General features: G+C 32.2%; 1 protein-coding gene across 4 annotated transcripts in view; it reads right to left on the bottom strand.

Moving 5' to 3' along the window:
* The window catches only part of LOC115888956 (RNA-binding protein Nova-1), a 208,641-nt gene that overhangs the window by 77,412 nt on the left and 107,135 nt on the right, over positions 1–24,094 (bottom strand). For all 4 annotated transcript variants that reach the window (XM_030908844.1, XM_030908845.1, XM_030908842.1 and 1 more), the window contains one exon: positions 4,731–4,877. In XM_030908844.1, the coding sequence (XP_030764704.1) occupies positions 4,731–4,877 (147 nt within the window). The remainder of the gene's footprint in view (positions 1–4,730; positions 4,878–24,094) is intronic.

Raw genomic sequence — 24,094 nt, 5'->3', positions numbered from 1 at the left:
AAAGAGTAATTCGTTGAGAGGTTAGAAAGAATAACATGTTAGTAACTTTTTCATTATAGATGGTGGTCCGAATTGTATTCAGGAAACTTCGACAACATATTCTGCAGATAATATAAATGTACAGGGTCCGGCAATAGTGCGTCGGGCATCTGTAGCTCCTAAAATAAAAAAACTTGTGAATTTTGTTTATGTGCAAACCTAAAGTATGTACTATAATTAGGATGCATTTCATGAAAATATTTTAACTTTTATAGGGTGGCACAAAAAAGTGTGAGTGGATCGGGATGATTTTTTTTAATGGAACACCCTGTATATTATTGCATTTTTGTCTTCCTTCCAGATCACTTTACATAATCCTAAGACATGAGTAAATATATTTCGATAATTTCAGAGATATTAATAAATAAATAAAAATTATTTATTTTTCAGCCTTTCTTAAAAAAAAATTAATAATACAAGAACTGTCCTGATATCAAAACTATATTAGATATTTACTTTAGATGGTCTGTACTTACTTTGCTATAAATATGGAAATCGTAAATCATACAGGATGTTCAATATTTTGCGCCAAACTTTCAAAAATATAAAATAATTTTTCTTTGTTATTTTAAATGAAACACCCTGTATATTACTTTTTCACTAGATGGAGAATTAAAAAATGAATATATTTTGCATTTAGAGTATTTCAAAATTTTTAACGGTTTCGCAGATATTCCCGGTTTTGTATTTCATATGGCATTTTCCAGTAAATTTTTATCAAAGCTACCCAATGATTTTTCTCTCGTATTTTACCATTGAAAGCGCCATATGAAATAATACTGCGTGTATCCGGAAAACTATTAAAAATTTTGAAATACTTTAAATACAAAAAATGTTCATTTTTTAATTCTTCATCAAATAAAAGATATAAAGGGTGTTCCATTTAAACGAAAAAAAAAATATTTTATATATTTGAAAGTTGGCGTAAAATATTGAACATCCTGCATGATTTACGGTTACCATATTTATAGCAAAGTAAGAACAGACCATCTAAAGTAAATATCTAATATAGTTTTGATTTCAGAACAGTTCTAGTATTTTTAATATTTTTTTAAGAATAGTTGAAAAATATATATTTTTGATTTATTTTTTAATATCCCGGAAACTATCGAAATAGATTTACTCATATCTTAGGATTATGTAAAGAGATCTGAAAGGAAGCCAAAAATACAACAATATACAGGGTGTTCCATTTTAAAAAAATCATCCAGATCCACTAATACTTTTTTGAGACACCCTATAGAAGTTAAAGTATTTTCCGGAAATACATCCTCCTACATACTTTAGGTCTGCACTTAAACAAAATTCTCAAGTTTTTTTAATCTAGGAGCTACAGATGCCCGACGCACTATTGCCGGACCCTGTATGTCCTAAACTGATTCGTTTCGAAGATACAGGGTGTAGAAGTTTCATTTTTATTTCGATCTTTTCCAAATAAATTCTGCAATAACGTCATTATTTGGATTAAAATTGGTGTCTAGGTGTTTTTTGACATAAGAAATTTGGGGGGGGGGGATTTCGATGTCAATATGACTCCTACTTGTAGGGACGCCACCTACATGCTTTTGAACTTTGGCAACAATGAATTTAAAAATCGCGCCCTCGATTACGTATCTAAAAGTTTAATTGATATCAAATATATGAATACCGCTACGCTATAACCACAGAAGAGGACTGTGCTATAATATTTTGTCAATTGATTTTGTAATTTTGCAATTGCTAATGTGATATCAACATATGCATCCCCATTTCTTTAAATTTCTCTTGAAATTGAAAATTAACTATTGTAGTTTGGGTATGTTTTTATAGTAACGTTAAGTTAGTCATTATGCACAGAATGCCTTATTTTGACGAAATTTAAAGAATAAAAGCAGGATTACCAGGATCATTTTAAGGTCGTCTCATGTGTGTATAGATTCCATTGAACATAAATATTACCAATTATCAGAGTATACAGAGATACTATACATATAAAAAAACAATCTATACCTATAATACCTATAATAAACCAATGACTCACTGTAATTGTTGGGCAATAAACAATTATATGCCTGAATAAACAATACAAATTAAAAATTACAAGTACATGTTACGAATATAACTATAACGAATATGCCAATTGTAAAAAATCTTTATTATTCATTTAAATTTAACTCACAAATTTGGAATCATTCTTTGACATGTTTAACATACTTATGTTTATGTATGTATATTCTATATATTTTAAACGCTAAATGTCATACAAAATATCATAAACTATGGCTTGGGAATGACAATCAACGGTAATTTGGTAATGTCAATCTCTAAAATTTGTCAAAAATTAACACGAATTAGAAAGATTAAAAAAAAAGGATAGAACGTTCCCAAACACCCAAATCTATTACCAAAAAGATATTTTTTCTCAAATTTTAAACTACACCATTTAACAATATTTTTACTCGATATAAAAATAAATTACACAACCTTCTTAAAAAAGAGTACAGACTAAGGAAATGACATCTAGGGCTTAAGCCCCCTAAAATTACCATCGATTATCATTCTCCAGCTTCTTTGATGCCAGTTTTTTTTTTCTTGATTGATTGGTACTAAATATACGCAAAATACGTCCTTATACAAGGTGAGTCTTAAACAAGTGCAAATATTTTAACGGGTAGTATATTTCGACCCCAGAAACACGATTATGAGTTTTTTCGCGAAAAAAAATAAAATTTGGAATTTTTTGAAAAAAAATTTGGATTTTTTTTTAGTTTTAAGTTAAAAAACATAACTTCTTGATAAATAACAACATAGGTAGTAGATTAAATTTACAAGACAAGAAACCCAGAAAAGATCCAGTGGTTCTCAAAATTTAAGAAAAAAAATGTTATTTTTGGAAATTTTCAAAGTAAAATAACTCAGTTATTTTGAACTTATTTGGTAAAGAGAAAATGTGTTCCTTTTATCGAGATCTTACCAGCCCTGCACCAAGTATTTGCACTTATTTAATACTCACCTTGTATATACAGAAAATGCAAATAATTTTAAAGTGTAAAGTTTAAAACAAATATTTATTTAAAAAATTCCTACATTCACCATAATAAAAAAGCAAAATCGATAAGTTTAACTTGGATTTGTAGGCATAGCCCTGATCTCGAATATTTACGAACATATTCCCCTAATTCACTTTCTGTAATCCAATTTGAGCAGAAACATCATGCATATAGGATGAAGAAAATCGTTAAAGCTTGAAAATACAAATTCAGCGGTTACTCAAAATAATTTCCTGTTTAATTCATGAGATATTGTAGTAATAAATAAGTTATTTTGTGAGTAAAAAAACGTTTAATTAAAAATCATTGTATACCTACTACTGTAGTAGAAATAATAATTTATTACTATAACGGTACCAATGTGTACTGTGTACCAATCACGCATCAATGTTACAATACTATACTAAATGAAAACAATTGAAATTTTACATTGTTGAAGTAAAAACATATTGTACCACGAAATTAAAAAAAAATACTTTTACTGGAAAATCACTAAAAACGCAACAATTGTATTATTCTTTCAATACCTTTAATGGAATACCATTTTAAATTTCATTACCTATGGATGGTAAAGAGCAATAGAACGTTTCCTACATACCGAGTATTTTTCTGTAGTGGCTCACCCCTATAACTTTTTATTCTTTCAGATATAAAAACGATATTTGGAATGTTAGTACAAGATGTCCTATTTTCTTGTGTCTTACGTGTTTCTCGCTTATGAGCAAAGATACAAAGATGCGGTTTTCACGTCACTTCGCTGCTTTTTTTATGAAACTAAAGATGCTGCACACAGATTGGTCCTAGCTCTTTTACTTTCAGAAATACCGGGCGAATTTGAAATTGTTGCATTTTTCAACTCCCCTCGTATCTAGGTTGTCTTATAAGCTATTATCACCCTTGCCGTAGAAATGAACTAAATAAATTTTGTATTTCTTTAACATTTTAAAACAGCCAAAAATATGACGGTAATTAAAATTCTATTAATAACAATCTGAAAAAGAATAAAATCCAAGAAAATATTACCACATATCGAAAAGCTGAAAACTCCATACCCCATAGATTTTTTCACGTAGAATTCAATGGCTAGTAGGAATTATTTTTTCGTTGGGAGCTGTAATTTTTGAAATATGGCCAAAACTTTTGTTTTTTTATAAATGGGATACCCTGTATATTATTATTTAATTTAATTAATCTTATTATGACCTTTCTAAAAATATAATATTCTTTCTCGAATGTAATATCACAAGATGTTTGGGGATTACCGAATAATACTTTTACCTCATACGAAATGCGGTACCCGGTTTCTTATAATTAAAACATTACTCCTCCTTCGGAGTCGTAGTGTTGCCGGTATTGAGTGTCAGACAAAAGTATTAGGTAATCCCGAAACATCGAGTTGTATTCAAAATATTATACAACGAAATAAGGTACATATATCCTTCTTATCTTAAACATTTTTATTATAATAATTGACGGGATATTTTATTGGAACGGACAGAAATGACTTCTGAAATAATATTTAAACGTACCTATATGTGCGTATAGGTACCTATGTGTAAGTATATGTGCAGGGCGCAGGCCGGCTAATATATCGGAAAATTATCACAGTGGAATAGCCCAATAACTGTCTTCATAAACTCTAATCCAATCTAATATATTTACCTGGGTAAAAGTCATGAGACTTAGACATCTTGACGCGGGCTCCGGTTTCTTTTTGAAGTTGGGCAATAGTCTCGCCCCCCTTGCCAATGATGGCCCCAGCAGCCACACTCGGCACCAGTAGTTTGAAATGATAGGTTCCATCACCGCCTGAAACAAACAAAACAAATTAAATACAAAATAGAAAAAAACATTGTACAAATATAAACCAGTGTCGAATCTAGAGATTGATTCTGAGAGGGTGTAGTAGCAATAAGTAACTAAATTTAAATTAAATTATACCGAAAAAAAAAAGACTGTGACGATGTTTGTTTCAAGTATATCAAGCAAGTAGTAGAGGCATGTGATATGTGTGGTATGAGGCTTAACTGCAAGAAGACCAAAATTCTAGTAGTTAGTAAAAATGATGAGGCGCAATACCATCAGTTTAGGGCGAATAACGAAACCTTGGAAACAGCAGATACAATCACGTATTTGGGCTGCAGCTTGAACAAGGAATGGGATCACTCACGAGAGATCAGATGCCGCATAGAAAAAGCCAGAGCCGTTTTTAACCGTCTTAGAAAAATCCTATGCAATATGCACCTGAATATTGCTATAAGAACACAGGTCCTAAGGTGCTACGTATTCTACACGCTCCTATATGGAGTGGAAGCTTGGACCATAACAGATGCTACATCTAAACGCTTGATCCAGAGAATGCAAAAGGAACTAGAAATAGTACATAGTGTGAAAGTGAGAAAGTGAGAAAAATGGCATACCTTGAGCATGTGATGCGTAATGATAAATACCAACTTATCCAACTGATACTGCAGGGCAAAATAGATAGTAGAAGAGGTCAGGGATGCCGACGACCATCATGGCTGAAAAATATTAGACAGTGGACGGGAATGACGACCGTACATCTATTCAGGGCGGCTGTCAATAGGATTATGTGGACCAACATGATTGCCAACATCCATTGAGGACAGGCACTGAAAGAAGAAGATATCAAGCAAGTTCCACTTAAAGCAGACTTCAATTTGGATCCTAATTCCCAGCTGTTTATTTTACATTCATTACGGGGATATGCGATCTATATTATTTTCGATTCCAAATCAGCTTCACTCAAGTCAATCTCAGAATAATGTGGGATTGAGTTGAAAGTTGAAGCGCGCTTTAAAATTCAATCGTACATATTTAGGTATATCAATATTTGAAGTCAACTTAGCTATTCAAACGTGCAATTAGTCGTAATAAACATTGTCTGTAGAAAAAATATACTTGGATAGGTTTGAATTTCCTATTTTGATTGGTATTGATTGGTGACAATTTTATTTTATACCATATTTTTAATGCATCGAGAATGGGCATCTCTTTTAACGAAGTTTGCCAAAGTTGCAAGGACCCCAAAGAAAGGAAAACGATCCTGAATTTCCTGTATCGCTCTCCGGCTTTGTATAAGACCCGGACTCGTTTCCTCGGAAGCTACAGCTTCATAGACCTTGAAGAGGATGCCGATGTCGGAAAGAGCATAACGGAATTCACCGGTTACCTTAGTGCCACCTAATTGTTATAAACACTTAATATTCCAACTTTGCCATTTCTAAGGTCTTAGGGATAGGGTCTCAGAGTGAGCGGTATAAAAACGACAATTCTACTAATTGGAGTTCGTCAAGCGGTCGTCGCACTCGCCGCTTCAACCTCCTATGTTTTATCTCATAAAACTTCTCCCCTGAGAGGGGTAATTACCACCCCGTATATGATATCAACCCACTGGTTTCTAACTTCATTAAATGATCATAGGTCTCATTAGACGTTTATGAAGATCCAGAGATTTTTGAAAATTTGCATTTTTACATAAGGTAGTCTTACTAAAATATTTTCAGCATTTTCAGCCGCATCATTTGAAAAGCAGCATTTGATAACAACTTTCTTATTTTAAATGGAACACCTAGTATATTATTACATTTTATTACTCTTTTTATACTAACCTATACCAATATCTAATAGTTTTTGAGATAAAAAATAAAACATGTGTAAAATTAACAAAAACACGATCTTGAATAAACATTGGTTAAATGATAAATTCGGCATATTGAAAGCTAAAAATTCATTTATACGTTCAGGACAGTCTACATATCCGATCTGCCTAAATCAACTGATTGGATATCAAACAGGGAGGTCAGAAAAAATAATTATTTCCGTTTGTTATAAAATCGTTGTACCAAAGATATACATACCGTTCATACCAAATAAACTTTTAGTTACGTGACTAAGCTTGACCGGCACAGTGTTGCCCACTTTTATATATTTTCTTTTAATCAATATATAAACAGTTATTATTTACATCAACAAAACTCACCTTTTAGCAGCACTTAATGGACATAAAGGGCCATTACTACCACTTTGCCGTTCAAAATATTCTAATTAAATTGCGATGAGTTTTTTACGGCTGTTAAGCTATCTCTACACTTCGTACTAAAAAAGATTCTAAAAAGAACAATGTTCAGCTGCAAGGTCTGCTAGTAAACATTTACACAATTAATTTAATTCAAAAACTCGTAATACAAAACTAAAGTGTCAAAACGAATGACAATGTCAGGAAATAGATAAATAAATGTAACAACTTGACATTTTTTACAGCAGAGCTACCACCTGAATCCCCAGCGCGAAATAATTCCCCTAATTCCAGTTCGGCGCCGGATATGTCCATTGTTGGCAACAATGAATTTAAAAATCGCGCCCTCGATTACGTAACTAAAAGTTTAATTGATATCAAATATATGAAAATTCATATATGTGTTAATGCCTATGCTTCGTCATAAAAAAATAACTAAAAATTGTAGAAATTAATTTATAATTTATGAAAGTTCAACCTCAATAATTTTACCATACCTACGTCAAAAAATTGGCGCCGGGAGGCACGTATAGCCGCCATACTAAAATATGTTAATAAAAAGTTGGTAGGCAGTTCTTTTAGTTTCAAAGTAAAGGAATTTTTCCAATTTTTTTTATTTCATAAACTGAGACTTTGAATTTGATGTTATTACAAATTTTGTTGCAAATATTATTCCTAATCTTAAATTGAAAACCGCGTTTCGCTAGCTACTATAATTTTGGAGCTACGATTTTTTAAAATTTTTAACCCCCTCCCATACCCCCTTACTAACCCCCCACCCCCACCAAAAACTAATGGGCAGGTTTTCTCACAGTATTTTCGTGACAAATTTGGTTAAAATCGGGCTTTGGTTTAGCGGTTTTTGAGTTATCGTGTTACAGACAGACGGTCAGACGGACAGACAGACAAAGAAAAAGAAGAAGACCATGAAAATATTTTGTATTTTGGTCATTTATGACCCAAATAACTCATTTTGAGTGAAATTAAAAAAAACTTTTTTTTGCCGATCTTAATAGCCTACCATAATACCTGTTGGTATGGTCGGCTAAAAATACATCCTCTTTATGTGTCAATAGGATTTCATCAAAAGCTAACCGCGAGTCTAAAAAGAGCATTTGAGAGAGATTAGCATTTTCCAATCTCTTAAAATTGTGTACAGGGTGGGTCAAATTGGACGACGCTTTTAAACGGAGACACCCTTTTCTATAGGAGATAGACGAAAACTAATATCGGTGTCTGGCGCTCAATTTTTTCAGGAACATGATGGTGATAACTGCACATCGATATCTGTTACCGTTTCGGTGTTTCGGAGCTACGGCTTGTTTTTCAAAAATGTGCATTTTAAACAAATCGCTGTAACTTTTTTGCTATGGAAAATTTTGTATTTCTAAGAAAACATTTCCAAAGCACCTTTTTACGTAAAATTTAATGGAAGGAAAGATAGAAGGAAGAAGGGGATTGGGCAGGAAGAGGATGTCGTGGCTCCGAAATGTTAAACATTGGACGGGAATAAGAACTACAGGAGAATTAATTCACGCCACCGGAGAGAGAGAAAGATGGTCAGAACTGATCGCAAACATCCATTAATGGATAGCAGCAGAAGAAGAAGAAAAGAACTTAAAATTACCTTTCCAAAAATATAGCACACTTGATATTTTGTAATAATACCCTTCGAAATACAGAATTTTTAAAAGTTCGCCACTTTTAACTAGTAGGCTTTGGACCCCTTACTGATGACATACCCCTAATGGAACTCGAAAACATATTTTTCCAGCAAGACGAGGCACCGCCTTAGAACGCCGAAGTTATCAGCAAATTTTTGCAGCCAATTTCAAGAATAATTTAATAGCTAACCAAGATCCCAGCCGTTGGCTGTCGAGGCTGCCGGACTTAGTGCATCTGGATCTAATCCTCTGGATATCTCTGCGGAAATATAAAGGCTTTTATTTTTAAATTGCCCGTATAATTTAGGCAAGAATTGGGAGTACTTAGCAGATTAGAGGGTATCTTTTACTCCTACTGAGTTAATAAATTCCGCGAGAAATGTTCAAAAACGGCCCCGTCTCTAAGTAACAGAAGATGGTCGATATGTCGAACACCTGTAGCAAAATCTCATGTCTTAGTTTGCTATTTATTTTTATTGTTATTAGATGATATACTTTAAATATGTTGATGTTGGTTAAATATAATTTAAATTTTTATAAAATTCTGCATCTCTCATTGCAAATATTTTCGTTTTAACTGATGCTCACAACTAGAATTTTTTTTGCATTACAGCCGAGCCGGCGCCGTTCAAAGCCTACTTATTTAAAGTGGGCAATTTTTTATAAACTCTGTATCTCGAAGAGGAATCGAGCAAAATATCCTATATGTGCTATATTTTTGGCTAGGTAATTTTAAATTATTTTCAATAAATTAAAAATATACAGGGTGTCCCATATAAAAAATCAAATTTTCTGTTGATAAGTCTTAAATTATTAATTTAAAAAAACTATACTTAAACCATTAAATTCTACGTAAAAAGCTGCTTTGGAAATGTTTTCATGGAAATACAAAATTTTTCATAGGAAAAAAGTGCGATTTGTTAAAAATGCACATTTTTGAAAAACAACGCGTAACTCCGAAACGGTACAGATATCGATGTGCGGTTTCACTCACCATCATGTTTTTGATAAAAATTGGGCTCCAGACACCGATATTAGTTTTTGTCTATCTCCTATTATAGAAAAGGGTGTTTCCCTTTAAAAGCGTCGAATTTGACCCACCCTGTACAGCACTAGTCCTAAATAAGAGTAAATAATTGTAATCCTAAAGATAAAACAACTCGACTTAAAAGATTATATATTTATGAAATATCATAATATAAGAATTATAATCGGAAATGTGCTTGGCTGACACAGTTTAAAAATTTTCTATGATAAAAATGATAAAATAGACAAAGTAAATATTTCAACCAAAATCCTACGAATCTAATTATTAGTTAATTTCAAAAAAATAAAGTATTAGAATTAAAATGATCTCATAATTGGACAAAAGTAAACCCGAAATTTCAATTAAAGTCAGTTTCTTGATACAGCAGCGTTTATTTATTTAGTTAACCCAATTCGTCTTATGAATGACGCGAAGACAGCTTTAAACTTGGCTTGCATCTCTCATTATACATTTTCTCAACAAATGCGTTCTAATATTTTCCACGCCCGCGACTAAAATATTCTGCTGCTTTTAATCCAGTTGCGTCATTTGTTTATTTAGTTTTGCGTTGATTTACTACGCATTTGTTGTGACGTTTTTGAAACAGTTGCTTAAACTACCAATCAACATGTGTATAGATGTACACAAATTAACTGTCATGTAAACGTTTTTTTTTATAAATAATATACAGAGAGTTCAATTACAAAAAAAATATATAGAGAGTTCTATAGGATGTCTCCAAAAAAGTTACACATAAAATTATTATGTATTAATCGATTTTCGAATTTTAGGAGAAACACATAAAGGCGAATTTCAATAGGAAAGTACCGTATGATCGAGAAAAAACGGCGTCAGCGATGGCTATAGGTTTGTTCTCACAGCTGTAAGAAACATATTTCCAACAGATAATCATGCGCAATAGGGTAAAACGCGTTCGCACAGAAATTTTTGATTGGTTTCCAACCATCAGTACGCTGTTCACCAGGGCCATGTAAGTGAAATATTAAAAATGGTTCCAGCAAAAGTTTCCCAATTATGACGGGTGATGGCGCTGATCGTCAAAATTTTTGGACAGGGATTTTGCTTACCGACAATACGACGTGAGCTACGACCGGACCAGGACCAATCAGAATGATCAGTCTTTTCTTGGACATTTGCCGCGGAAGTGTGTTAATTTCTGTTGTGATAAGTGTGGTTGTGTTTGCAGTTTGATTTTTCGGTTTTGATATTATGATAAAATTAATTTTGAATTATTGTATCACCTGTTTTTATGTAATAGTACTTTTTTTTAGTTCTATGATCTGATATGTTATGATTTGTTAATGTTTGTTTAACAATGTTATACCAAAGAGGTTATACTTAATATATCAATTTGCATAGCCTAACTTTTTTATCAATAAACTTTGTAGATTTTCAGATTATTTAATTCCTTTTGTTTCCGTTAGTAATTTTATTTTTAAGACATATTATGTGATTGTTTCACATAATATGTTTTAAAAATAAAATTGCAAATAGCGAATAAAAATAATTAAAATAAAAAAGTGTGTTTTACAATTCCCCCCGGCCCCGCACCCCTTTGGCTAACCTATAAATGTCAACTATGTCGAGAGATGGCATTACGAAAATGGAACCGATTTATTACAAGGAACTTGGGCTTCTTTTTCGTTAGTATATTCTGTGCTGTTCACACAGAAAATTCTGATTGTTAGCTGACAGTCAGACCTGTTCGCGGATCTTTTGTAAGTAAAGTGTCCGGCGCATGCGTATTGCGACCCGACGTCATTAATATTGGTAAACTTAACATACAACACGTGTGTTGTTTTTGTTTAGTATGTTTTTCTTCAAAAAATAAAGAAAAGAAATGAGCGATTTTGAATCTTCCGAAGAATCTGAGACGTCCGAATTTTCGGATACAGACACAGACCTAGAAGAGCTGATGGAGGAACGGGTCAGGCCCAAGAATCAAAAAAGAAGAGTAGGGGATTCGCTGTTCGCACAGACAATTTGAAATCGATAAGAAACTGCATTATTTGAGACCTGCGCATTAACACCGGTTTGGAAGAAGTCACAAGCATGTCACAAACATGTTGGGAACACGCTGTGAGAACAAACCTTATGAAATGAAGATCGCTGTCAATTTATATGTAAATTTATATGGGAAATGTCATCGATCATCATTTCCCAGCCAACTGGATACCGTTTTTTTTTCGATCATGCGGTATATGACGCTAATGTAAGCATTTTGACGAATATTACATTTTCTAAAAATAAAGAACAAATTTTAAATTTAGGTATAGCCTAATATGTAGTTAATATAACTATTGTACTTTAAATCAAATTAAACCCTGACCCAAAAGTTGTACAGGGTGAGACAAAATTAATATTGAACAATTATCACTTTTAAAAAAAGTTCCTCTTTTATTTGTAATGGAAAAATCAATATGTTATTCCAATATTCAATGGGGAATTAATGTCTCTTCAAAATATTATTAAGGTTGCCTACCCCTCACATAAAGATTTTCCTCGATATTTTCATTTTTATGATTTAGTGTCAGTAGATATTTATTATTATTTGATAAAATCTAGGTGGCTGTGATGTGTCTTACGTTACTTCAACATATCTGTCAAATTATTTCAACTTTAACGACTACAGAGAAGTGATATAATTCTACTGATATTGTCTGCATTCACTAATAAATTAATGAAACAAACCAAACCAATACTAAATTGCTCCTGATTTATCTAGTCCGGACTTTTTTATGGAGATATGTTAAATATACAGTGTTACAGTTGAGGGTTGGAGCCTTTGGTGTTAGAACAGGAAAATAAAACACAAATTCACTAAAATACACCAAAACACTTTACTTTTGCACACGGTTCGCTAACCATGTTAGCATCATCAGCAGATGATTAGAACCCAAAACTGATGAATTAGTGTTGTTATGTGTGTTGTGGGTAATTATAGTACTTATTTTGCCTAAGATAGTGTTTACAAAACTCCACCAACTATAGTCAACAACATGAGAAAAATGACTGTAGCTGCTGTTCAAAGTAGGCCTCCATATATGCCTTTTTGAACAGGAAAGAAAGCAGCAAGATTTTTTTTCTGCATACTGGGAACTCACAATAAAATAATAAAAATATTTTTTTCAACGTGTATCTTTTTATTACCGTTGAATATTTGACTCTACATCTTTTAATTTTTGTTAACTTAACGAAAAATATATAATAGCCATCTAGGTTTTATCAAATAATAAAGATCTCCTTGAAGCCTCCACGTCGTATGAGAAACGCCACCCTGTATTTTAACAGGCTGTCTAGAATTTCTGCTGATTTTTATGGTTTCTCGAACATTAAATTGTATGTAGCAAAACCTAGACTCAAATAATCTAAAAACAATCAAATAGTAACACAATTTCAAATTTCACAGACTGCTCTTGCTATCTCAGTAAAATACTGTGTTGGCAAACTTCCAAGCTTTGATGTGAAGTCTCCTATTTGATTATTATTATTATTTTTATATTAGACTATTAATTTTATTTCTTAACCAAAATTTATATTTAGCAAAGATTTCAAATAATCTATACCCTACAGAGTTATTGCCAGTTATTGCAAAATACATAATTATCATAAAAGCTTTTGATTAACTTTCTTCTAAATTAGTTTTAATAAATAATGCTGCATAATATTTTATGAATTTAAAAATATCTTGGTAATAATCATATTAATCTGCTAATAAGAATGATGAAATTTTAAAAAGTAAATGTCAGTCACAAGCCTAAATTTTAAAATAATTTTAAATAAAATCGATTAACATATCATTTAAAATGGGTATCAACAAGGTATCAACCACTATTAAAGGAATCATTAATTAAATATGGAAACAATGACATCAGCCAAATATATTAAAATACCAATTCCACATAACTTATGTTTATAAATTAGTTTTTTCTAATGGTTCATTCACATCAATTCGATTCTATTTCTTCTTTCGTCAAAGTCAAAATTATTTCTGCTCAAAAACAAGGAAACAAAATTATATCTCGACAATAAAGCTATTTCTCGAGACAAAACACAGCTTACAAACTGAAACATTCATAATGAAAATTCTAAACAAAATGCTAATTATCAAACCAGTTTAACTGGCATCGGAATATGGAAATACGTTTCAAAACGGTCGATTGTGGTCGCAGCAGTATTAACATTTTTCTTCAAAAGAATTAAATTTATAAATATAAATACGGTATTTGTGTACGATCACGGACAGATATAACCTGAAAGTCTGTATAATGTCATTTTTTATTTTCAAAGAGTTAACTTGAATCCCATCCTGGTATTATGATTTAGAAATACTAATACAGTGCAACATCTTTAATCGGAACAGCTAATTGATAACCGACCTATTCCGATTAACTAATATAGGTATACATTATACATACTGTATTATATTGCTCAAAAACATCTTATGGTTATTTATAGGCCAGTAAGCGAGGGTGTTAGGGACCGAATTCTGAACACCTGCACCGATTGACGTGAAATTTGAACAATGAATAGATATATATATATAAGAAACAAAAATTACATAGTCGCGATGTGTGCTTTCACCCTGGGGGTGAGTGCCATCCCTTCACGGGGGTGAAAAATAAATCACCAATTTTAACTGCAAAAATCAATAAAGAGATTAATTCTAAGCAAAAAATGTTCTATAACATTTTTTCAGAAAACTAATATTTTTTAGTTTGACTTGCGTGTAAGGACTAGTGATGGGAAAAACCGATTAATTTCAATAATCGAGTACTCGAGTTTCAAACGATTGCAATAACCGAGTGATCGCTCGAGCGAAATATCACTTGTATTTAAAAATACGGTTTTTCACCCGTCGCTTGTAAGTACTCGTTAACGCCAAGCGCCAAGCAGTAAGTTGCGTGCGCATATTCTTTCTGTGATGAATGGCAAGTAGCAAGCGGCGAGCGATTCGCTTGATCGCTTGATTTAGTCATAGATTTGATTTAGTTTATTTCAAAGCATTGTCGATGTAGGTGGTAAAATTTTGTCCCTCAGATACGCAACGGATAAATATATATACGGCGCGGCGTCGTATAAATTTGCTACATGCAATGTATGTAGAAAATTCGCTCTGCTTTGTATCGAGTATGTTACATTAAAATCGGATTTCAATTTATTTCATTCTAGGATCGCTTGCGTTCGTCGCTTGGTACTCGTCACTTGCACCGCTCGTTCATAATCGAGCGATGCCGGTTATTTCAGTAAAATCGAGTACTTGAGCGAATTTTCGCTCGAGTTATCCCATCACTAGTAAGGACGACTTTCTTTGAGCCCTTAAAATCCAAAAATCTCGTAAAAATGAAGAGTTCAAGACTGTTCAACTACAGAGGGTAATTTGTAGCTCGTTAATTTCCTACAAATTGATAGTTTTATTTTTATGATTTTAGCCATCGATTTTGTTGTTAATTTTTTCCCAAAAAATGAGGTGACCATTTTATTTTTATCTTAACTCGGCGAGTTTTTGAGCTACGAACGTGAAAAAAAGCATTTAAAAGGTCTTTTCAAGCACTTTAAAAATGGTCATATTCATTTTCTTGGAAAAATGTGTTCTTTCGCCATTATTTTACGGTAAAAGGTTGCAATTTAGTTTTCGAAAAATAAGAAATCACCTTTACAGAGTGATAACTCGGCTATTACTACACCTACAGTAAACAACTAAAAATGAATCGATTCGTTATTCCAAAAGCTTCATTTTTGCTTTATATGAGTTTTCCGATAAAACGCAAGGTTTTCGAGTTCTTTATAAAAAATGGCAGAAAAAATGCAGTTTTTAGATGAAAAATCGACATTTTCAATCCTTCATAACTCGGAAAATATTGTTAAATATCTGTTTATGTCTTTTGTAACGCACCTTACCTACGAAGCTCTATTAGTAATAACATGATGCTTTGAATTCGTATTCTGCAATGCTCAAGCTATACAGATATCAAAAACTGATATTAGTTCTTCATGTTTAATTATTCGCAAGTGACCATCAACTGACAAATACTGAACCGCGGATTCATTTCTTGAAAAAATACCCAGGATGTTTTCAAGAAATAAAACCATCACAAAAGTTTAGTTCATTAAACCGTTTTTTAAACCTTTGAAGACATTCTTGCTATGCACTATCCTTGGGATGCACGAAAATTTCCATTTTACGAATAGTTTTTGAGATACCTTCGCTACTAAGTTCCAGCGTTCCACTTATTTTCGTTTAAACATCATCTATCGATTCATAATGAAAATACTGAATTACGAAACTGATGATCGTCAGGCGTAGATATTAAAGATCAAAAGTGAACTGATTAATACAAATTGAAACATGTTATTCAAAAAGAGAGGAATGCGAAAGATACAGGAAGGAAACACCATGTTACGTAATTGACAATTCTCCAGAGGAATGTTCTGATTATGGAGATAGCGTTTCGATTATCTTTCTGCTAACATCATAATTGGGGTGTTCCGTTTATTGGATGTTCCGATTAAAGGGAGGTTTAACTAGTTAGATCCTATAGTACAAGAGCTGGGAGTAAAATAAACTGCCTGATAGTGTAATATAAAACCGCTTGTCTACCAAGTCCTCGCGGTCGCCGTTATACAGTGTTTCCCATTTTGGTTTAAACCATACAGTATCTCCGTTATTAGTAAAGATAGAAGAATGCGATTTGCACACACCTGTCCCACTTTTTTGTCAAATGGAAGATGCTGTAAACAAAATTTTCATAGCCCTCTTCATTTCTGAGCTACAGAGGTTTTTTCAAAATTTTCCAATTTGGGACGAGTGTCCGACTACTGGAAAAATAACTCTTTTGTTTTAGCCGATTTCCAATAAAAAAAACAGGTGTTACTTAATAAAGTTGAAAAAATTTTCTCTAGAAGAAGAAAAATTGAAAATTCTGTTTTGAAAGCCACGTTGGTATCGTTAAAAGATTATTTTTTCATATAGGTATCATACAACTATAAACAATATATAATGTTCAAGATTCAGTTTGCTTTAAAATTATACATATATTAAATACGGGACTGTGCAGAATCAGCCAATCACAAAGTGTCCGACTTATGGTAACTACCCGGCCGAACACTGGCAAGCACTGTCCGACTACTGACACAACAGCACTTTTATCACTTAAAAAATAATTAAAATTATCTGTAGGTTTATGAAAAAAACTGTTATATTTAACGTGAAGCCCAATAACCACACTATCTATTTCATAAAATTTCATTTCTATGCCACCAATAAAGAAAATTTAATCAACAATTTAAACTCGAGATTTTTCTAAACTGTCCGACCACTGACATATTCACCCTACATCTTAGATCCCTACATGTGCATTTAAGGAAGGACTGCCACTGATATCTAAACATTTAAACAGACACAATCTACAGTGGTGGTAAAAAATATTGGCTCATCAATGAATATTCAATTATTTGATGGAAAACTACCCCGATCCATATCTTCTCTTCGCCGTTTCAATATTACCACACATTTTAAACAAACGAATGTTTAAATATACATTTTGTAAAGTATTCTTTAAACTTATATGGAAAGCAAAAGTAAATAGGCAAACGCCTAACGTACCAGTCTTCACAAATAAGCCTTCTTCTCATACAAAATAGGAAGCCATTAAATTAACTACGGTGACGTAGATCGTTGGTAAATTTGTCGACTGGAGGCGATACAATGGATCTTAAAACCAATAGATAAAATTCCAATATAGTTATAATAGATCCCTCGTTAGAAATCACCAAACCATACAACACAGTTTATTTTTAACCCGCCTGCAGATCTACGATCATTTGCAGAAAAATACTACCTACTAATAAGTAGTATTGTATCTAAGCAAGCAAGAGTGTGCAACACTAGGAAGATAAATAATACAAAAAAATCGCTACTTAATTTTGCTTCAGTAGCTCTTCATCATTTTTCAAGACAACTAAAATTTAGTTAACGGAACCCTTTTTAATGAAAAATAAACTCAATTAAATTTTTAGCCGTAGCAACATAGAATTATTAGATACCTTTGAAATGTTAAAACAGTTGGTTAGTTTCCTTCATTCAGAACCTCCAAATAGTGAAGTAAATTAGTGGTTTTAATTAGCGTAGAAGTTTGTTTTAACAATTTTTAACTTTCCACTTATTGTACTTCAAAATTGGCTAAGAATGTAATTTTGTCCTTTTAGAAATTGTGGTTAGAAATCAAAAGTTTATTGTTTTATAACCTAAATACCTATTAAATATTAGGCTTTCTCTATGGATACAACTGACTATCGCAAGCAATTTTTAGGATATTTTATTAATTTTAATTGTGTTAGACATTGTGAATAATGGTAAACCAAAAAATATAAAATGTAATTGAAACCATTATTATTCCTCTAATTGCGAGGTTCTGAATGAAGCTTTAACCTGTTTAATTATTTTTAATTACTATTTTATTTTATTTAATTATAATATTTTATAATATGTACATATTAATGTGTAATTCATTTTAATACCGAAACTTAACAAAATGATATAAAATGCGAAACAGAACTTAAAAATCGCAAATCAATAAGAAATGACAAGGCATCATAACCTGCTTTTTTACCAGAAAAATGTTTTATAAATTTCTATTAACAATTTTCAAAAAATATACTAATATTCTCTGCTAGTTTATTATAAAATCTGCGCTCTATATCTTTTTAACGTTTATGGACGAAGGTACATCGATGGTGCTGCTCGCCATCAACATCAGCGACGTAGGCGTTTCAAGGTCGCAGATTCTTTCACGACAAGTTAGCCAGTCAATGTAACGTAACCATAACACAAGTGTAACCCGATGACAGATTAGTTATAATAAAAACATGCTCGTCACACTTTTCTGCATCGTAGATATGCGATAATCTGCTAAATGAGCGCTTGTTTACAGACTATAATTTACAAGTGTAGTCATTTTTTACATTAATCGCTGATTCATTTTCGATATCAAATCATCAATATAAGTAAAATTGCTAATTTATGATTTTCATATTCTCTAAATGTTTATTTCTAACAATTTGATATTGGCTTAATCAAGCTGATGGAGGGATACCTGGAGGGATACCAACATGGAGGGATACCAATTTGAAAAGACTGTAGCACTTCCTCCCCTGATAAACCCAATTTGGATGATTCTTTTTTTAAATGAAAGTGTTCTGGGTCGCTCTCTCTTTATATATAAAACTTTATTATTATTATTATTAAACGAATAAATAGGAAAAACATTGTGTGCCCATATTTGAAGTTCTTCTTACGTCGGTCTGTCTGTCTGTCCGTCTGCCCGTCCATCTATCTGAGAACTCCATTGGAAACTACTCTATATCCACGTGCCAAGTTTGGTTCCAATCGACCCATAATTAACCCGGAGGCGCGCGGACTCACAGTCCGCAGGTACCTATTTTTCCCGATAATTGGAAAATCTGGAAACATCAGATGCTGTGCCGCTTAGTGTCTTCCTGTCTCTGCATATCTTATGAGAAGTGTACGTTTGCACATCGTTTAGGGTAGTTAGTAACTTTTTATACTCATATGCGGAGTGTCAGTCCGCGCGCGACTGTTTGTGATACTATTTTTACATCAATAATTTTATACTGTCGAACAAGATAAGGTACTTTTACTTTTGAAAGTGAATAATCAACTCTTTTTATTATTACAGTTGAGGGTTGGAACCTTTGGTGTTACACAGCAAAATAAAATTACACTAAATCACCACAATACACCAAACTAATTTTGGTGTATTGTGGTGATTTAGTGTAATTTTATTTTTCTTTTTATTAAATAAGTATTATTTTTTGAGATATACTCTGCAAGAAAGATTGCTAATGCAGGACTGTTTGAACAATGATAACGAATTAACTACCATGTCGATGAAAAGGAAGAACGAGAAGTGAATATTATAGAAAGGCAAGGGCCCAAAATAACTTCTGATACTGAAAGATAAATTTCAGATTCTGAAGCAGTGAATACAGTATTACCAGAGGATCGGCACTACAGAATTGTGATAGGCGGAAAAACAGACCAACTCGTTACTCTTTGTACAGGGTGTTCCATTTTGGTTGAAATCATACGGTATCTCCGTTATTCGTGAAGATGGAAGGGTGCGGTTTGCACAAACCTGTGCAAATTTTTTGTCAAACGGAAGATACCGTAAACAAAATTTTCATACGCCTCTTCGTTTCTGAGCTACAGAGTCTTTTCGAAAATTTTGCAATTTGGGACAGCCTCCGTATCTCCATTATTATGGATGATATCGAGAAGGTGAAAACTGATTCTTGTAGAACTTTTTACGTAGAATACAGTGGCGTAGTCTATTTTTCTACGAAAAAAATATTTTTGAAAATATGAACTAAAGTTATGTTTTTTCAAATAAAACACCCTGTATATTTATAAATCATATGATCCGCCTTGCTGTGAGCTTCTCAAATATATATATATATATATAATATATATATATATATATATATATATATATATATATATATATATATATATATATATATATATATATATATATATATATATATATATATATATATATATATATATATATAATATATATATCACTCTATATTTATTTTCACTATTTACTGCATTTTTTAAAATATATCATTTTCTTATTAGTAGGCCGTGATAAATAACAAAATCAAAATGGTATTTACTAAAATAGACATACACATATTAAAATTTTATTTGGAATTGATATATTTTACTTTTGAACTGTTACCACTGAATCTCTGAATATATTTTTCTTTTTTTTATAACGGAATTTATTATAATGAGAAGGGTTTGCAAATATCTAAAAGCTTGCATTATTAACGCATTTTCCAGATGTTCGACATTGTCTTAGTTGCCACGATATATTTCATATTTCAAAAATCCCCAAAATCAGAAATCGAGAATGGACAAATCCGGGAATCAGGGAGGCCATCATATGAGTACCTTGGTTCCAATTCATTGATTTGAGAAAAAATAATTTAACAAAATTCAAATATTTTAGTTGTAAGTTAAGTTGTGAGGGGGAGCCCCATCCTGCTGAAAGTATATTTCACGTAAATTAGCTAAAGAAATATTTTAAAGTTCCGATACGATAGCTTCCAAGATTTACAAATAGCGGTAGAGATTTAAGGTTCCCTAATATACAAAGAATTAATTAGTGGCTCTCAAAATAAAACAAGAGACAGATAGCAGTATTACATTTAAGAATTCTTTAGTTTCTTTTATTATCAATCATGGCCTACTAACAAATATGATCTTTTAATATATTTTTTTAAATATTGCATTAAATAATGAAAATAAATATAGAGTGTTATATATTTTTGAGAAGCTTATGGCAAGCCAGATCATATAATTTATAAATATACAGGTTGTTCCATTTAAGAAAACATAACTTTAGTTCATATCTTTAAAAATATTATTTTCGTAGAATAACAAACTACGCCACTGTATTCTACGTAAAAAGTTCTACAATAAACAGTTTTTACCGTCTCAATACCTTTAACAATAACAGAGATACAGGGGGTGTCAAAATTGCAACATTTTCAAAAAGACCCTGTAGCTTAAAAACGAAGAGGGCTATGAAAATTTTGTTTACGGCATCTTCAGTTTGACAAAAAAGTGGCACTGGTTTGTGCAAACCGCACCATTCTATCTTCACTAATAACGAAGATACCCTATGATTTCAACCAAAATGGGACACCCTGTACAATGTCCCAATTTCGGATGTTTTCAGCACACACAAATATTCTGTAATCACTGTTATACGGATTGCTTTTTTCATTATTATTAATTATTTTTTGTTTTTGAATAATATTTATTAATTTGTTTTTTTGCGTGTTTTTTTTGCTATATATTTTATGTTTATGTTTGCTATTTGTAATGAAGCAAGTCAATAAATAATTGTTATTTTGATTATCATATTATAGTACGAGAGCTAGCAACGTCGAAAAAACAAGTATTTTAAGACGTCTGGCTCTTTGATATATCTTTTACTATGCTCTCTAGAACAGCATGCGGCCCGTCTGGCTGCCGGTAAACGTTGCGTTCCCTACTGCGCATTGAAAGAAGATTCTATATTTTTGTTAGTCGTTTAAATTCTAGTATTGAATATAAATCGAACATGTCTCTATAGCGCAGTGCGTAGAGTTTCCGACCACGAACCGATGATTCAGAGTTCGAATCCGGGTCAGGTCAAAGACTTTTTTATTTTATTTTCGTTTATATTCTGATAGTAAAGTATTAAATAATTCTGGTAATTAAAAAAAAACAAATATTTAATACTTTACTATCAGAATATAAACGAAAATAAAATAAAAAAGTCTTTGACCTGACCCGGATTCGAACTCTGAATCATCGGTTCGTGGTCGGAAACTCTACGCACTACGCTATGGAGACGTGATCGATTTATATTCAATACTAGAATTTATAGGACTAAATTAATAAAAAATATAGGATCTTCTTCCGATGCGCAGTAGTGAACGCAACGAGTATCGGCAGCCAGACCGGCCGCATGCTGTTCCAGAGAGCATAGTAAATGATATATCAAACAGCCAGACGTCTTAAAATACCTTCTCGAAAACGTTGCTAGCTCTTAGACCATTATTTTAGGTCTTTACACCACTATTAAGAGCTGTTGAATTTAGCATGCGGACGCACAGTCCGCGCGCGACCTCCGAGAGGTTAAGAAAAATCTTGATGAATTCGTCCATTTAGAGATCGTCATCATTAAAAAATTCAACCTATATTAAGAATACATGAAGTATATGTTTCGAAATTTTGTTTATGGAAATTATATGATGAAACCTTTCATGAAAATTATCTGACCATTTACAACCGGAACCAAGAATATTCGTGATCGATAATTTCCATTATCCCTAATTGATTTATAAAGTAGTTTCCTTCGTCAATTTGTATTCCAACTCTATCCCGTTTTAAAATAACATCCCAAAGAAAAAAAAACATCCCAAACGGATAGTCATTTAATATTGGCAGACATTAGGTTAGATTGCCAAGTAAAACAAAATCACCAAAATGGAATGGAAGCGAAAACCTAATTACGTAATTGATCCACCAATAAAATTGTATTAAGCTATTCTCAAATGGTAGGTACTTCCTTGGTATTGGAGAAATAACATCAATGATTATATTATGGATCAATTTATTTTAAGTACAGGTATTTCATTATCTTTGCCAAACAATTTATCTGTGTCATTTATCGAAATAATTAGAAATATTATTCTAGCCTTAAATTTTTGTAAGTGGGTAATTTTTAGTTCGCAAATGAAAGCTCATTTATACACAAGAAATTTCGTTCTGCTAATGTTAAATTTACCCCTAAATAAGTACTGAGAACCTAGAGAAGCTGAAAAAAGTAGGCAAAGGAAATAAAGTCCTCCTACTCTGGGTGCCAGCTCACCAATGGATAGAAGGCGATAAAAAAACGAACGATCTAGATAGAAAATGAGTGAACGCTTACTAACTGGACCAAACCGTTCTGCTTTCCAAGTGGAAACCAACTTAAAGCGGAACTCAGGAACCTGAAAAACTCCATCCGTAATCTCAAATGGGAGTCCTCCACGGGTCCTTGGACACATTTCTCAGAAGTTTTTCCTTGGTTTAAGTAAGAACAATCTTCGGATTGTCACATGGTTTTCAGCAGGACACTGTCTCCTCAACGATCACCTCAGTAGATTGAACATAAGAAACAACGACGAATGCAGATTCTGTGAGGAAAACGGTATCACCAGAACACCTCATCACTGAGTGTGCCGAGACGAAATTCATTCGTGCCATGAACTTTGGTATGACTGATATCGGAGATGGAGAACTCTGTGAAACCGTCTCAGATACTGGCTTTTGTCAAAGCCCTGAGACTGTATGATGAGTTATAACTCAAGAAAGGGGGACACACAATAGATCTGTAAGGTCGCGGTGATTAAACCCCCTCCCAAACATTCTACATTTTACTACAGTAAAATAAAGTACTGAAAAAAAATAAAATGTGAGAAACGTCAACAATAATGTAAAATAGAATGTTTACTATATAATAATAAAGTGTTGTAAAGTTTTATAACAGAAATAAAGGTTGACGGTAGATACTTTTAGATTTAGGTTAAACCTAAGTTTACAGAATTCTGTAAACTTTGATTAAACCAACAAAACAGTTCAAAGTTCCATCAACTACTATAATTTGATTACAATTTATTTTTCGTATTGTTTAAGAATACAATAGATAAA

This window comes from Sitophilus oryzae, unplaced genomic scaffold, assembly GCF_002938485.1.
Source record: "Sitophilus oryzae breed Bouriz unplaced genomic scaffold, Soryzae_2.0 scaffold_810_pilon_pilon, whole genome shotgun sequence".
Classification (NCBI taxonomy): Eukaryota; Metazoa; Arthropoda; class Insecta; order Coleoptera; family Curculionidae; genus Sitophilus; species Sitophilus oryzae.
Note: the sequence above shows the minus strand (reverse complement) of the source record. Positions and strands in the feature narration are given on the sequence as shown.